At 44.4% G+C, this 18158-nt stretch overlaps 2 protein-coding genes across 2 annotated transcripts in view; both read left to right on the forward strand.

The window, feature by feature from the left end:
* LOC311136014 (protocadherin gamma-A11-like) overlaps positions 1-18158 on the forward strand; it is a gene marked incomplete at its 5' end in the record, with an annotated part of 87279 nt that overhangs the window by 20068 nt on the left and 49053 nt on the right. The window lies entirely within an intron of this gene.
* LOC311135770 (uncharacterized protein) lies at positions 1736-18052 on the forward strand (the record flags this gene model as incomplete). Its single annotated transcript, XM_084169817.1, has 4 exons — positions 1736-3994; positions 13795-13959; positions 14862-17183; positions 17960-18052. 4 exons carry the CDS (start codon positions 1736-1738, stop codon positions 18050-18052), a joined length of 4839 nt encoding a protein of 1612 aa, XP_084025943.1.

Here is an 18158-nt window from a genome sequence, read left to right on the forward strand (position 1 = left end):
CCTATACAATGTGACTCTGACAGCGACACTACTTTACACTGGCTTACATCATTAATACACTTATATGCTCAATTGCAGGTCATTCTACAGGCCTTACTGTGTAATCCTTTTCATGATTACCTGTCTATTTGATGTTAAACTCAATGGTTCCCTCTGTTTCTTCAACATTGACCATTGACCATCTCAAGCACACTGCTCACACAGTAACACACAATGCAGTACGAACACACCTTGTCATTAGCACACAACACAACAGTCCATCATATTCCTCACCAGTTACACACACAACATTGTACTGAAGAGACAGCCCAGTAGTGGCCCACAAAGCAAAATCACTCACTCACAATTGACCAGTAACACAAAGTATACTTCACGCTGAACTACACACAGCTCAGATCTGCAGACACACACACACTGCAGTATGACTACTCTGCACAGCACTGCCACACAATTCTAAAGTAGGTCAGGAGAATTAGTATTGTTGTAGATCCCCGGCCTTCCATCCCTGCTCAAAGATATCTCTTATTAATTTAATTATGTGGCATCTGATCTCTCTATGTGTGCATAACTATCTAACCCATTGGCCTATGTTATATAACAATGAATGCCATTATATATTTTGTATAAAGATCTGGTAATGTAATTTCAATTGTGATATTGGAAGAAGTGTATGATGAGAATGTGCAATTATATTATAGTGCAGAGGACCCTAGACTATCATGCCTGCCAGTGATTGTTGGACTGTGGTAAAGACAAGCCTTGATGTCTCAGGGATGTGTAAGCCTGTAGAGGGAACTATGAGGTGTTGGGTGTGCAACTCTGCAGCAGGACGTGTGTAGGTTGTTTTGGGGCACATGTGGAGATTGTGTTGTGGATAGAGGGCATCATGCTTCACTGCTTTGACACACTGTCTGTCTCATCCTGTGATGACCTCTAACCTCACTCTGTGGGAGGCCTGTTGACCTCTCAGTTTCACCCCTAGTTACATGGAAATAGAGGGATGCAAAGTTGGCAACTTTGATGAATATAACATGAACTACAGCTGTTCAGATGTTTGAGACTTGGGTACATTGGTTGGTACTGTGAGTTATGAAATGTTGCAGTCAGGGTTAAACACATGAAGATTTGCTGCTGATCAATTGTTTATTATTGGTATATGGTGAAACAGTTATAGCATACACATTTTAAGTCCTGAAACAGTATTAGTGTTTTGAATTGGTTTTAAAGAAGCAGGTTGGAGCTGTCGCTCTCCATGGTACTGAAATACCAAACGTGCTGCATTCAAAGAGCGGTCTTAGGCTTGTCATTGTAAGTGCTCCAAATCCGTTTTAAAAAAGTGTTATGAAAAGTGTTTACTGACAATACACAGTGCAATAATCATCCAATTGCTGATGTAGGCTTAGTTATGGGCTATGTAATAAAACTGTCTTTAGATGGCTGTGTGTCATTTCGACATGATGTTAGTCTTCGCTCTGGACTCTGAGCGCCGCTGTTGGACAGTAAGACGAGTTATATGCTTAAATTCACAGAACCTCCTATCTGATGGATTCATATGAGCTGATACAACATTCGGTGGAAGATATCTAGAATCAAACAGGAATGAAAATCGACATGGATAGATTTCCAATACAGCTTATTTAGAAGGACTAAGAGGGAGTTGTGCATCAGAAGGATCAGGAGGCTACTCAATCAATAGTTTGTCAGAAATATATATTTTTGCAGGGTTTTTTACGAAATGTTTGAGGGAAAGCAAAATCGAAAGCAACAATGGCAAGGACGATTGATTATTTTGTGTGCCCTCTTGTTGCATATAGTTCGATGCCAGGTGCGATATTCGATTCCAGAGGAAATGGTGCACGGGTCTTTGATTGGTGATCTCTCAAAGGATTTGGGACTAGATATCCGAAGACTAAAATCTGGCCGGGCCCGCATTGTTAGTGAGGAAAACGACTGTGTAGAGCTGAACGCGGACAAAGGGATTCTGATGGTCAAAAAACGCATAGACAGAGAGGAGCTGTGTGGACAGACATCCCCCTGTAGCTTCAACTTCGAAATGGTTCTAGAAAATCCAATGGAATTATTTAGTATAACTGTGGAAATACTCGATATCAACGATAATTCACCTGCCTTTGCAAATAAGGAAATTACCCTGAATATCAGTGAAGTGGCGTCGCCTGGAGCTCAATTTATTTTAGGCAGTGCCGTGGATCCTGATGTAGGTTTAAATGCACTGCAAAGCTACAGTCTAAAACCTTCGACGCATTTTACTTTAAAAGAACAAACGTTTGCTGATGGTGGTAAATATGTGGAGATGGTTTTGCAAAGTCCTTTAGACAGAGAGAAGGAAGGTGAAATGTTTCTAACATTGACAGCTGCAGACGGAGGAAATCCGCGGAGAACAGGGATGGTGAGCATAAAAGTGAATGTTTTGGATGCAAATGATAATGCTCCGGTCTTTAGTCAAGCCATATACAAAGCTTCTGTTTTTGAGAATTGCCCTAAAGGGACTTTAGTAGCAACAGTGATTGCGACCGACGCAGATGTGGGCAGTAACGGTCAGTTAGAATATTACATTGACCACCTTACACAACAAAATGCTATGGTGTTCACACTAAGTCCAAGCAGTGGGGAAATACGAGTATCAGGTTTAATCGACTATGAGAAAACGAAGCAGTTTCAAATTAATGTTATTGCCAAGGACATAGGTGGTCTCTCAAAATCTTGCAAAGTTATAATTGAAGTGATAGATGTGAATGACAATCCTCCCGTTATAGCGTTGACATCTTTTTCCAATACCATCCCAGAGGACTCTCCTCCGGGGACAACTGTCGCCATTGTTAACGTGAAAGACTTGGACTCTGGACAAAATGGTAATGTTAATTGTTCCATCGACCATTCTCTTCCCTTTAAAATAGAATCTTCATTAGCGAACTATTACACTTTACTAACAAACAGTGTTTTAGACCGTGAGGTTGTGTCTGAGTATAACGTCACAGTGACAGTGGTGGACAAAGGTCTTCCCTCATTGTGTAACAATAAGACCCTTCGCATTAGAATCTCTGATGTGAACGACAATGTGCCAGTGTTCGATAAAAGCGAGTACACAGCTCGGATATTAGAAAACAACTCCCCCGGTGTTTCCATTGGTTTGGTCCACGCCAAAGATGAAGACTGTGGTCAGAACGCCAGGGTCTCCTATTTCTTGGAAGAATCGCAAGTGGGAGGAAATTCTATTTCATCTTTAATATCGGTTAATTCTGAAACAGGAGAGATTTATGCAGTGAGATCGTTTGATTACGAACAAATCAAAGCTTTTAAATTCCACATTAAAGCGCAAGATGGAGCCTCCCCTCCACTTAATAGCAACGTGACTATAAAGTTAATAATTCAAGACCAGAATGACAACGTTCCTCAGGTTCTCTACCCAGTACAGACTAGTAGCTCTCTGGTGGCTGAAATGGTGCCTCGTTCAGCAGATGTGGGCTATCTTGTCACTAAAGTGGTGGCTGTTGATGTGGACTCTGGACAGAATGCCTGGCTCTCATATAAACTGCAGAAAGCGACAGACAGGGCGCTGTTTGAAGTAGGCCTACAGAATGGCGAAATAAGAACCATACGCCAGGTCACTGATAAAGATGCTGTGAAACAAAGGCTCACTGTTGTAGTGGAGGACAACGGGCAGCCCTCTCGATCAGCTACAGTCAATGTGAATGTGGCGGTGGCGGACAGCTTCCCTGAAGTGCTCTCAGAATTCACTGACTTTACAAATGACACGGATTACAATGACAACCTGACTTTTTATTTAGTTTTGGCCTTGGCTGTGGTGTCTTTCCTCTTCATCTCGTGTGTAGTAGTTATAATATCAGTTAAGATCTACAGATGGAGACAATGTCGCAACTTCCAACACTCCAATCTCCCAGTTATTCCATATTATCCACCCCGTTACGCAGACGCCGGAGGGACAGGGACTCTACAACAGGTGTACAACTATGAGGTGTGCATGACGACTGACTCGAGGAAGAGTGACTGTAAATTCGCCAGGCCTTTTAGTCAGAACGTTTTAATAATGGACCAGGGCTCTACTATGACCAGAGACCATGTGACCTTGCAATGTTCTCAGAATGAGAGATGCTTTCTGGATGACCCGGATTCTCCTGAGCAGGTGAGACGCTGACATTTTACAACATTTGTTTACTGTTTTGTCCTAGGGGTATTTGAAATGTATTTGAAAACAAGTAGGCTATTTGAAAATACTTTCAAAAAGGCTTACTTCAAATATAAGTATTTCGGCCATATTATTTGAAAATACTCAAATACACAGAACATAAGTATTTAAAATACGCATGAACTCAGGTCGGGTGTAGGTTATTTTGGTTATTGAGATCATTTTTTATAATCTTGTTTGCTTGTCTTCATCCTGAATTAAACCCACGGGGTTTGCTCTTATCCACAATGTTTGGGCTTTCAGAATCGTGTTGTAGAAAAATGACATGCTTGTCAAAGTGTGTGTATTGCAATTCGTATAAAATGTAATATCCAGACTGTCACAGCACACCTTCGTGGACAAAAATAAAATAATACTAATCGTTTCTGTTGCGGTTGTACTTGTGAGTTTGCAGTGTTTGGTTATCCATATTGAGCCACTGTATGCCATGCATTCGTGTAAAATATAAATATCTAATTGGTTCATTCGTGGGCTGGATCTAAACTAGAATCCTACAGGAGGTTGTGTCTATAGAGGAATAATCAGGTCTGTAGAGGCATAATCAGTATTAATTCGGTGCATTTTTTTTTCTAACTGTGAGGGCCGCTGTTGGTTAACAAGACGCAATTATATTGGCTCATGGGCGGCCGAGCAGTGATCCCTACCTCAGTACTGCTATACTCAGTCACAGATATACAACCAGAGAGACTCGACTCCATTTGCAGCCGAGAAGGATAAATGCAGGCATTGGCAATATCTCGAGATATTTTCTTTTGGAATTCATTGTGTTGTCATCTGGATTACGACTTTACCACTTAAATAATCATTACAATGGATATTTGCGTTTGTTCGATGTTCTACTCAGCCTGTGGAGGAAAGGCTTTGGTTACATTTTACATTTACATTTACGTCATTTAGCAGACGCTCTTATCCAGAGCGACTTACAAATTGGTTGATTCACCTTATAGCCAGTGGGATAACCACTTTACAATGTTTTTTTTATTTTTTGTATTATGTTTTTTTTTTTTGGGGGGGGGGGGGGGGTTGGGGTAAGGGAGGGGTAGAAGGATTACTTTATCCTATCCCAGGTATTCCTTAAAGAGGTGGGGTTTCAAATGTCTCCGGAAGGTGGTGAGTGACTCCGCTGTCCTGGCGTCGTGAGGGAGCTTGTTCCACCATTGGGGTGCCAGAGCAGCGAACAGTTTTGACTGGGCTGAGTGGGAACTATGCTTCCGCAGAGGAAGTGGAGCCAGCAGGCCAGAGGTGGATGAACGCAATGCCCTCGTTTGGGTGTAGGGACTGATCAGAGCCTGAAGGTACGGAGGTGCCGTTCCCCTCACAGCTCCGTAGGCAAGCACCATGGTCTTGTAACAGATGCGAGCTTCAACTGGAAGCCAGTGGAGTGTGCGGAGGAGGGGGGTGACGTGAGAGAACTTGGGAAGGTTGAACACCAGACGGGCTGCGGCATTCTGGATGAGTTGTAGGGGTTTAATGGCACAGGCAGGGAGCCCAGCCAACAGCGAGTTGCAGTAATCCAGACGGGAGATGACAAGTGCCTGGATTAGGACCTGTGCCGTTTCCTGTGTAAGGCAGGGTCGTACTCTCCGAATGTTGTAGAGCATGAACCTACAGGATCGGGTCACCGCCTTGATGTTAGCGGAGAACGACAGGGTGTTGTCCAGGGTCACGCCAAGGCTCTTCGCACTCTGGGAGGAGGACACAACGGAGTTGTCAACCGTGATGGCGAGATCATGGAACAGGCAGTCCTTTCCCGGGAGGAAGAGCAGCTCCGTCTTGCCAAGGTTCAGCTTGAGGTGATGATCCGTCATCCATACTGATATGTCTGCCAGACATGCAGAGATGCGATTCGCCACCTGGTTATCAGAAGGGGGAAAGGAGAAGATTAGTTGTGTGTCGTCAGCGTAGCAATGATAGGAGAGGCCATGTGAGGATATGACAGAGCCAAGTGACTTGGTGTATAGCGAGAATAGGAGAGGGCCTAGAACTGAGCCCTGGGGGACACCAGTGGTGAGAGCACGTGGTGCGGAGACAGCTTCTCGCCACGCCATTGGTAGGAGCGACCGGTCAGGTAGGATGCAATCTAAGAGTGAGCCGCGCCGGAGATGCCCAGCTCGGAGAGGGTGGAGAGGAGGATCTGATGGTTCACAGTATCAAAGGCAGCAGACAGGTCTAGAAGGACAAGAGCAGAGGAGAGAGAGTTAGCTTTAGCAGTGCGGAGAGCCTCCGTGACACAGAGAAGAGCAGTCTCAGTTGAATGACCAGTCTTGAAACCTGACTGGTTTGGATCAAGAAGGTCATTCTGAGAGAGACAGCAGGAGAGTTGGCTAAAGACGGCACGCTCAATAGTTTTGGAGAGAAAAGAAAGAAGGGATACTGGTCTGTAGTTGTTGACATCAGAGGGATCGAGTGTTGGTTTTTTGAGAAGGGGTGCAACTCTCGCTCTCTTGAAGACGGAAAGGACATAGCCAGCGGTCAAGGATGAGTTGATCAGCGAGGTGAGGTAGGGGAGAAGGTCACCGGAGATGGTCCGGAGAAGAGAGGAGGGGATAGGGTCAAGCGGGCAGGTTGTTGGGCGGCCTGCAGTCACAAGTCGCAAGGTTTTATCTGGAGAGAGAGTGGAGAAATAAGTCAAAGCATAGGGTAGGGCAGTGTGAGCAGGACCAGCAGTGTCATTTGACTTAACAAACGAGGATCGGATGTCGTCAACCAAATTTTCAAAGTGGTTGACGAAGTCATCCACAGAGAGGGAGGAGGGGGGGGGGGGGGGAGGATTCAGCAGGGAGGAGAATGTGGCAAAGAGCTTCCTAGGGTTAGAGGCAGATGCTTGGAATTTAGCGTGGTAGAAAGTGGCCTTAGCAGCAGAAACAGATGAAGAAAATGTAGAGAGGAGGGAGTGAAAAGATGCCAGGTCCGCAGGGAGTCTAGTTTTCTTCAATTTCCGCTCAGCTGCCCGGAGCTCTGTTCTGTGAGCTCGCAATGAGTCATCAAGCCACGGAGCTGGAGGGGAGGACCGAGCCGGCCGGGAGGATAGGGGACATAGAGAGTCAAAGGATGCGGAAAGGGAGGAGAGGAGGGTTGAGGAGGCAGAATCAGGAGATTGGAGGGAGAAGGATTGAGCAGAGGGAAGAGATGATAGGATGGAAGAGGAGAGAGTAGCGGGAGAGAGAGAGCGAAGGTTGCGACGGCGCATTACCATCTGTGTAGGGGCAGAGTGAGTAGTGTTGGAGGAGAGCGAGAGAGAAAAGGATACAAAGTAGTGGTCGGAGACATGGAGGGGAGTTGCAGTGAGTTTAGTAGAAGAACAGCATCTAGTAAAGATGAGGTCAAGCGTATTGCCTGCCTTGTGAGTAGGGGGGGACGGTGAGAGGGTGAGGTCAAAAGAGGAGAGGAGTGGAAAGAAGGAGGCAGAGAGAAATGAGTCAAATGTAGACGTAGGGAGGTTGAAATCCCCCTGAACTGTGAGGGGTGAGCCATCCTCAGGAAAGGAACTTATCAAGGCGTCAAGCTCATTGATGAACTCTCCAAGGGAACCTGGAGGGCGATAGATGACAAGGATATTAAGCTTAAATGGGCTAGTGACTGTGACAGCATGGAATTCAAATGAGGAGATAGACAGATGGGTTAGGGGAAAAATTGAGAATGTCCACTTGGGAGAGATGAGGATTCCTGTGCCACCACCCCGCTGACCAGATGCTCTCGGGGTATGCGAGAACACATGGTCAGACTAGGAGAGAGCAGTAGGAGTAGCAGTGTTTTCAGTGGTAATCCATGTTTCCGTCAGCGCCAAGAAGTCGAGGGACTGGAGGGTAGCATAGGCTGGGATGAAGTCTGCCTTGTTGGCAGCAGAACGGCAGTTCCAGAGGCTGCCTGAGACCTGGAACTCTAGGTGGGTGGTGCGTGCAGGGACCACCAGGTTAGAGAGGCAGCAGCCACGCGGTGTGAGGCGTTTGTGTAGCCTGTGCGGAGAGGAGAGAACAGGGAAAGGCAGAGGCATAGTTGACAGGCTGCAGCAAATGGCTACAATAATGCAGAGGAGATCGGACTGAAATGAACTAAACATCTGGGAAAGGAGAGAGCGGGGCCTCCCTCAGCACAACTCCCAAATATAACTCTCCCAACTTCCACCTCAGAAACTATAATTGTTGTAAACTACAGCGGTTCAATGTTTCTAGGAATAGACTAACTCAGTTTATTCAGCTAGCTAACTAGGTGCAGTATTATTCCGTGAAAATCGTCCGGGCATCAAGTCATATGACGCCACAGCCAGCTAGCATGCCGGACTCCAGCAACACGGTTTAGCGCCAATACTCTGCCACAACAAAGCACCAGTGTATCAACACGCAAGCAGATCGTTCGTGTCCGTGTCTAACGTTGTGGGTTAGTCCCGACAGCTTGAGCGAGTCCGTCGTCAACTTATTCAGCCAGTTAGTTAGCTAGAATAGCTAGCAAACTAGCTAGCCATTGCTTTCAGACAAAGAAGAACCCCTCCTTTCATGGCACGAACACACAGAGAGAGCCAAACTAACGTTAACTAGTCACCCATGTCCCAAATTCCTTGAACGACTCGGGCTATCAATATGTAAAAAACAAAACACAAATGTAGGTTATGACTTACCCCTAGCAGCTACTGTTAGCTAGCCAAGTGCAAAGCTAGCCACTGAATTGACTCAGCCAGTTCGCGTCTGTTCGCGCGGTCGTTCCAGCTATTGTTTACTAGTAGCTATCCAGGTAGCAACAAGCTAGCTAATATTTCAAGCACAGTAGCCACTTGCTACCTAACGTTAACGGTTCAGACAATGAGGTTAGGAAACAGCTGAATGGTAGGCAATTATTGTATGTAATTATTGTAGGCAGCCAGCTGGCGTAATTACAGGCACTCTCAGGCGTGAAATAACTATACCGTTGCTAATAGCTACTCGCCAGCTAGTCCCGGTGGTGGGTTAGCTAGCTAGCTTCGTGCTACGCTGGGCTACGCTGGGCACAGCCGAATACAATACTAACCTACAATAATTACATACAACAACCCACAATAACTACCTACAATACCTAACTACAATCTAAATACATAGTTTAAGCCTTACTCGACAAAGCCCAAGCTATGTGTAAAGCCAAGCTTACCCGACGCCAAGCTTACCCGACGACCAGATGATCGATGCCTGACAGAATTCCAGATGGTTACAGATGGCAAGTACTGTGCATTGTTTTTTGTGTGATCTGGGTCGACAATGTGACTGGACAAGCACAATACTCCATCCTAGAGGAGATGACAGAGGGATCGTTTGTCGGCAATATTGCGAAGGATTTGGCCTTGGAGATCAGTCGGCTTGTTACTGGTAAAGCTCACATTGTAACAAAGGGGAGTCGTCAGTATCTTGATCTCAACAGAGACAAAGGCACTCTGGTTGTTAGAGAGAGAATAGACCGAGAGGACCTCTGCAAGCAGACTACACCTTGCAGCTTCAGTTTTGAGGTTATAATTGAAAACCACATCCAATTGTATCGGATAACAGTCGAGGTCCGGGATATAAACGAGAATGCTCCTTCCTTTCCGAGAGATAGTGTTAACCTGGAAATAAGCGAGTCTGCTGTGTCTGGAGCTCACTTCTCATTAGATAACGCAATGGATTCGGACGTGGGCATGAATAGCTTACAAAACTATGCACTCAAGCCATCAGATCATTTTAAATTAGCAGTACATAAGAACACTGATAGTAAATATGTCGAAATTATTCTGCAGAACCCATTAGACAGAGAGAGTCAGGAAAATCTCACGTTAATCCTTATAGCAACCAATGGGGGGGATCCGCAAAAATCCGGAACTGTTCGCATCCACGTTACAGTGCTAGATGCCAACAATAACGCTCCAGTTTGCAGTCAATCTCTTTACAAGGCTGTAGTGAGAGAAAACACCCCAAAAGGCACACTGATAACGACAGTCAACGCTGCCAATGCTGATAATGGGTCATATGGAAAAGTATCGTATTCCATGGCCTCGAGATGCAAAGGAGTTGTTTCAGATAAATGCGGAAACAGGAGAGATCAGAGTATCAGACAAATTAGATTACGAAGAGGAAAACAATTATCAGTTGAATGTGAAAGCAAAAGACCACGGTGGTCTTTCGGATATATGTAAAGTTCTTATTGAAATTATTGACGAGAATGATAATTCTCCAACAATACAATTGATGTCTTTTTCCAATACCATAGCAGAGAATTCCCCTCCTGGAACTACAGTAGCCGTGATAAATGTAGAGGATGCAGATGCTGGAAAGAACGGCGTGGTGCACTGTTCTATAAACCCAGATATCCCTTTCAAAATTGAGTCGTCAATGACCGACTATTATAGTTTAGTAACTGATGGCATCCTCGACCGAGAATCGATTTCAGAAATCAACATCACCATGAATGTATCAGACGAAGGGACACCCACTCTCTTCGGTAATAAAACAGTGACAGTGAAAGTGGCAGACGTCATTGACAGCCCACCTGCCTTTGACCGCATGTCTATGAGACAATTGTACCAGAGAACAATTCGCCGGGGGTCTCCATATTCACTATCAGGGCGAGTGATGATGACTCTGGTCAAAATGCGCGCTTGTCCTACTACCTGGAGAACAGGGAGATAAATGGTGTACCGGTCTCTTCACTGGTCTTGGTAAATTCAGAGAATGGTGTTATTCATGCGGTGCGCTCATTTGATTATGAACAGCTAAAAAAGTTTAATTTTAATATAACCGCGTGAGATGGAGGGTCCCCGCCCTTCAGTGATACTGTTACTGTGCAAATTTCTATTCAAGACCAGAACGACAATGCGCCTCTGGTTCTCTACCAAGTACAGACTAGTAGCGCTCTGGTGGCTGAAATGGTGCATCGTTCAGCAGATGTGGGCTATCTTGTCACTAAAGTGGTGGCTGTTGATGTGGACTCTGGACAGAACACCTGGCTCTCATATAAACTGCAGAAAGCGACAGACAGGGCGCTGTTTGAAGTAAGCCTACAGAATGGAGAAATAATTATTTATTTCATCCATTTGACGGGTGCTCAGATACGCTACTCGATTCCTGAAGAAATGAGAAAAGGGGCTCTTATAGGCAATATCGCAAATGACCTCGGCATTGATGTAAAAAGACTCCAATCAGGCAGGGGAGACATCATACAGCACACTGAGCTGAAGACAGACACAGGGATTTTGATCGTCAGTGAGATAATCGACAGAGAGCAGCTCTGTGGTGAGAAGTAGGCCTACAGAATGGCGAAATAAGAACCATACGCCAGGTCACTGATAAAGATGCTGTGAAACAAAGGCTCACTGTTGTAGTGGAGGACAACGGGCAGCCCTCTCGATCAGCTACAGTCAATGTGAATGTGGCGGTGGCGGACAGCTTCCCTGAAGTGCTCTCAGAATTCACTGACTTTACGCATGACACGGATTATAATGACAACGTGACTTTTTATCTAGTGTTGGCCTTGGCTGTGGCAACTTCCAACACTCCAATCTCCCAGTTATTCCATATTATCCACCCCGTTACACAGACGCCGGAGGGACAGGGACTCTACAACAGGTGTACAAATATGAGGTGTGCATGACGACTGACTCAAGGAAGAGAGACTGTAAATTTGCCAGACCTTTTAGTCAGTACGTTTTAATAATGGACCCAAGCCCTATTATGACCAGAGGCCATGTGACCTTGCAATGTTCTCAGAATGAAACAGCGTTCTGGATGACCCGGATTCTCCTCAGCAGGTGAGACGGCTGTCCAGACATATTACATGATTTGTTTAGTGAAAGTAGACTGCTGAGCTTGCAATACGTTTGGATGCATTTCATATCAGTTAATTATGTAAATCAGTTGTGGGGTCCTGATTGGGGGGGGAGGGGGGAGGGTTGTCAGCACATTCATCAGACCAATCCAATTATTTATTTGTTTCATAAAGTAGTTTATTAAGTAGGCCTAGTTAGTCTTGAAAATAGAAATCACTTACAGGGTGCTTTTTCGTGAAGAAGTATGGGCCTACTACATGAAAGCAGCAGTGTCTTAACGTGTAAGGCATTTCAGCCCCACGCTCAGTGGACAGCGCCCCAGTCATACTAGGCTGTTCTGCCATGAAGAAGGCAGCTGCAGTTTTATTATTGTAGGTTTTAATTACTGCGTTGTAGAACATGTCCTTTGAGGCCATAAGCTATTAATTTGCTTTTGTATTGAAAAAATATATATATTCTACAATTTTTACATGAACCTAAAACTTCTCAGCACAGTCAATTATGCCGATAACGTTATAGAAATAGCTTCGTAGCTTAATACATTTACGTCATTTAGCAGACGCTCTTATCCAGAGCGACTTACAGTTAGTGAGTGCATACATTTTTATTTTATTTATGTTTTCATACTAGCCCCCAGTGGGAAACGAACCCACAACCCTGGCGTTGCAAGCGCCATGCTCTACCAACTGAGCTACACAGGGCCCTACATTCATGATACACGTTTAAGGGTTGATTTTGTACCACTGTCTCATCATCAGTGATTTAGCATGGTTGTCAACATTATTTTGTAGATCATTGCGCTATGTTGCTCTACTGGACATACGGAACTAAAACGCTACACTTGGTGTTTCATGGGTGTCTTTCTTGTATTTGGACTGCAAGGGCCGCTGTTGATCAGGGGAAGGAAATCAGAACCAATAAATACATAGCAATAATACCTCCCCTCTGCAAACAGTTAGAAAGAAAGAGGACAAAGAGAGAGAGAATCGAGAGAGCAGCATAGGACACGATAAAAAATCTTTCATTTGGATTCATAAACCAGGACAATTTGCTTCTTGTTGCTTCACAGGACAGTATTTTTTCGATGGTATAACGGTGATAGAAATAGTCTAATCATGGGAAATTAAGGATTGTTCTTCTTGGATTCGAATCGACAGCTACACCGGAGGCATATACTTTGGCTCGTGATTATTTATTTCATCCATTTGACGGGTGCTCAGATACGCTACTCGATTCCTGAAGAAATGAGAAAAGGGGCTCTTATAGGCAATATCGCAAATGACCTCGGCATTGATGTAAAAAGACTCCAATCAGGCAGGGGAGACATCATACAGCACACTGAGCTGAAGACAGACACAGGGATTTTGATCGTCAGTGAGATAATCGACAGAGAGCAGCTCTGTGGTGAGAAGTAGGCCTACAGAATGGCGAAATAAGAACCATACGCCAGGTCACTGATTAAGATGCTGTGAAACAAAGGCTCACTGTTGTAGTGGAGGACAACGGGCAGCCCTCTCGATCAGCTACAGTCAATGTGAATGTGGCGGTGGCGGACAGCTTCCCTGAAGTGCTCTCAGAATTCACTGACTTTATGCATGACACGGATTATAATGACAACCTGACTTATTATCTAGTTTTGGCCTTGGCTGTCGTGTCTTTCCTCTTCATCTCGTATGTAGTAGTTATAATATCACTTAAGATCTAAAGATGGAGAACATTTTGCAACTTCCAACACTCCAATCTCCCAGTTATTCCATATTATCCACCCCGTTATGCAGACGCCGGAGGGACAGGGACTCTACAACAGGTGTACTATGAGGTGTGCATGACGACTGACTCAAGGAAGAGTGACTGTAAATTTGCCAGACCTTTTAGTCAGAACGTTTTATTAATGGGCCCCAACTCCTCAGAGACTTTGCAGCGCACACAGCCTGAAAAAAACTTTCTGGACGAGCCAGATTCCCCATTGGAGGTTAGTTAATTTGATAAATGATTTTGTGCCCCTCATACTTCATGGTCATCCTACACCTCATCTCGTGTAGCTATTAGTTTTCACTGGCATGTTTGTTTTGTTCACTTATAGCCAACGTGAGGCTGGTGATAGTCTACTCAGTGTATATATCCTAATGATCATATCCATCTGCTTATTATATTGATATGACGTTTCTGTAATGGTTCACTGCTCTTTTGTAGCCTACACGTTGTATAATTGAACTAGGCTTGAGTGGCTGCTGCCTTGGCTTCAGTGGGCTTCATCCACAACTTCAGCACCATGGACAACGACAGGGCCTCGCTCTACCACGTTCACTCTACTGTTGGTATTTTGTTGAGTTTTATCAGGAGGTTGTTCTCTTTTACCACACGGTAATTAACACACAAGCGCTGTTTACGTTTTGTGTGTAATTACCACCGTGTGGTAGTCAATATTAATATAATAATGTGCACGTGTGAGTGAATATATTAATGCAGACGTTTTTACAGCTTTGAATGCTTATGTTCCCATTTCTTTTTTTTTCAGTGTTTGAGCTCTGAGTGCCGCTGTTGGTCAGTAGAAAAACGTAATTATCTAACGTGTAAGGTCCCGCCCAAATAACTGTGATGTATAATAGAAGGTGGAGAGAGAGAGAGATTCACATATCTCTTCACGTCTGATAAATACAGGTTTTAACTGCAGTCCAACTGGAATTTTGAGAATTATTCCGAGGATTTTGTGTTAGGCTGCTACAAGAAAGTGGCCTTCCGGATTTATTTTGAGATAACACTCTATTGTTAATAATGGAGGGAGGATTTCTCATATTTAACATCATGAGATGGCAACTGTTTTGCCGTCTGCATTGGCAAATACGGTTGTGTTTCGTTGCGTGCCTAATCCAGACCGTTTGTGGTCAAATTCGCTATTCTATTCCGGAGGAATTGAAGAAAGGTTATTTTGTTGGGAATATTGCGCAGGACTTAGGGTTAAATGTGGGACGACTGCGAGCAGGCAGGGCTCGTATCGTCACCGGAGACAGCATTCAGTACACGGAGCTAAAGACAGACAAAGGGGTATTGGTTATCAGCGAGAGGATTGACCGAGAGCAGCTCTGTGGCGATTTTACTCCATGTAGCTTTACTTTCGAAATAATCTTAGAGAACCCGATTGAACTTCACAGTGTCACTGTGGAGATTTTGGATGTCAATGATCACACACCGATATTTAAAAAACAAGAGATCAAATTGGAAATCAGTGAGTCTGCTGCACCGGGAGCGCGCTTTGTTTTAGGGAGCGCGGAGGACCCTGATGTTGGAATAAACGCTATTCAGAATTACATACTAACTGCTAATGATAACTTCATACTAAAACAACATACTCGACCTGACGGGCTGAAATACGCAGAGATGGTGCTTCAGAAGCCGTTAGACCGAGAGCAGGAGCCCCGTATCTCTCTTACCTTAACTGCAGTCGATGGTGGAAATCCACAGAGATCTAGCTCTGTAAATATTGAGGTTACTGTTTTAGATGCAAATGACAATGCACCTGTGTTTAACCAGTCAGTCTATAGAGCAACTGTTATGGAAAATGCGTCCATAGGCACATACATCACTACCGTTAATGCCAGTGACTCAGATAGCGGATCAAATGGACTGATAAGTTATTCATTTTCCAACATGAAAGGTAAAGTGGCCGACATGTTTAGTCTGGATGAGAACACTGGAACTATATATGTTGTTGGGCAGCTAGATCACGAAAAAACTAAAAAGTATGAAATTGGCGTTGAGGCCAAAGACCAAGGTGGTCTAGCAGATTCTGGTAAGGTTATAGTTGAAGTACTTGATGTTAATGATAATGCACCTGTTATAAATGTTATGTCTTTCTCAAATCCTGTGTCTGAAGATGCTGAGGTCGGTACGACAATAGCAGTTATCAATGTCAAGGACGTAGATTCAGAGTTGAACGGTCAGGTGACATGTAACATCAATCACAATCGTCAGTTTAAGATCATGTCTTCTCTTACCAATTACTACACCTTGGTGACCGATTCTGCTTTCGACCGAGAAACGGTTTCTGAATATAATATCACAATAACAGCGACCGATTCTGGCTTCCCACCCCTCTCAAGTAACAAAACATTTGTTCTTAAGATTTCTGATGTTAATGACAACGCCCCTGTGTTTGATCAGAGTGAATACTCCACATACATCATGGAAAATAACTCTCCGGGGATATCTATATTTACAGTGAGTGCCACCGACTCTGATTGGAATCACAATGCGCGGATATCTTATATTTTGGAGGAGACCCAGATAGTTGGAGCCCCTGTGTCATCGTACATTTCTGTTAATTCTGAGACAGGAGTGTTGTATGCTGTACGGTCCTTTGATTATGAACAAATTAAAGAGTTTAGAGTTCATGTCAAAGCACAAGATGGAGGCTCACCGCCTCTGAGCACCAATGTGACTTTAACTGTTTTTATCAAAGACCAGAACGACAACGCTCCTCAGGTTCTCTACCCAGTACAGACTAGTAACTCTCTGGTGGCTGAAATGGTGCCTCGTTCATCAGATGTGGGCTATCTTGTCACTAAAGTGGTGGCTGTTGATGTGGACTCTGGACAGAATGCTTGGCTCTCATATAAACTGCAGAAAGCGACAGATAGGGCGCTGTTTGAAGTAGGCCTACAGAATGGAGAAATAAGAACTATACGCCAGTTCACTAATAAAGATGCAGTGAAACAAAGGCTCACAGTTGTAGTGGAAGACAACGGGCAGCCTTCTCGATCAGCTACAGTCAATGTGAATGTGGCGGTGGCGGATAGCTTCCCTGAAGTGCTCTCAGAATTCACTGACTTTACGCATGACACGGATTATAATGACAACCTGACTTTTTATCTAGTTTTGGCCTTGGCTGTGGTGTCTTTCCTCTTCATCTCGTGTGTAGTAGTTATAATATCAGTTAAGATCTACAGATGGAGACAATCACGTAACTTCCATTCCAATCTCCCAGTTATTCCATATTATCCACCCCGTTACGCAGACGCCGGAGGGACAGGGACTCTACAACACGTGTATAACTATGAGGTGTGCATGACGACTGACTCGAGGAAGAGTGATATGAAATACATCAGGCCCATCAGTCAAAATCTCGTGAGCATAGACGCCAGTGGCAGAGACACGCTGGCCCATGTATACAGAGAGAGAACAGATTCACCCGACGAGGTAAGGGCATACTGAGCTCTTACATTGTTATTTACAGTATGTATGATCCTGATGATTGATGTATTTAAACTATGTATAGCATATGCTGTAGTCTGTACTATATTTCTACTTGAATACAGCTTTGATCACAGTGTATGATGCAGCCAGGTGTGTCGGCGGGCCAGCTGACGGTGTGAACTGACACACTGAACACTGATTGATGACATCACAATAGGCTACCAACTCATTCCTTTGTAATTTTTCCTGGGTGGTGTCAATTCAGAATGATTCTGATTGATGACGTCACCAACTCTGTCGTTTCTCATGGTTTTCCCACATGATGTCATAATTCAGGACTGTATATTCCAATTGAAGACATGACAAACGGTTGACAGTTAAGCGTTTATTCTTAATTTTCCCGGGTGATGTCATAATCATGGAGTTATGGTTACAATTTGCATTCAATCAAATTCAAGTGTGTCTTATTTTGACCACCATTGTACGAGTAGCCTATGCATCACCTGCAACGTATTTTTTAGTGTATGTGTTAGAGTGTGTGTGCGCGTGCGTGTGTGTGTGCGTGTGCGTGTGCGTGTGTGTGTGTGTGTGTGTGTGTGTGTGTGTGTGTGTGTGTGTGTGTGTGTGTGTGTGTGTGTGTGTGTGTGTACATGTGCGCTCGCTCGCTTTTTTTCTCCCTGTGCTGGATGAACCCAATTGGCCACAATTCTCTTTAGCATTTCTGAGGTTCGGCTCACGGTGCCGCTGTTGGTCAATGTAATAATGTTTTTTTGATGTAGATTCAGGAGGCCCTCCCATATCACTGCGTAGAAGCTGAGGAGAGAGATGAGATGGACCACTACTTTATAGGAATAGGAGGTCTCAGTTACTAGCACCAGACCTCTAGACAAACCGATACATTATTTAAAACAAATCTACATCAGTGGGGGGCGTTGAATTAGCTGATTTTATTCATTTTCCCGACTGAGACTTCGTGTT

Source organism: Coregonus lavaretus, assembly GCF_964263955.1.
Source record: "Coregonus lavaretus genome assembly, chromosome: 10".
NCBI lineage: Eukaryota > Metazoa > Chordata > Actinopteri > Salmoniformes > Salmonidae > Coregonus > Coregonus lavaretus.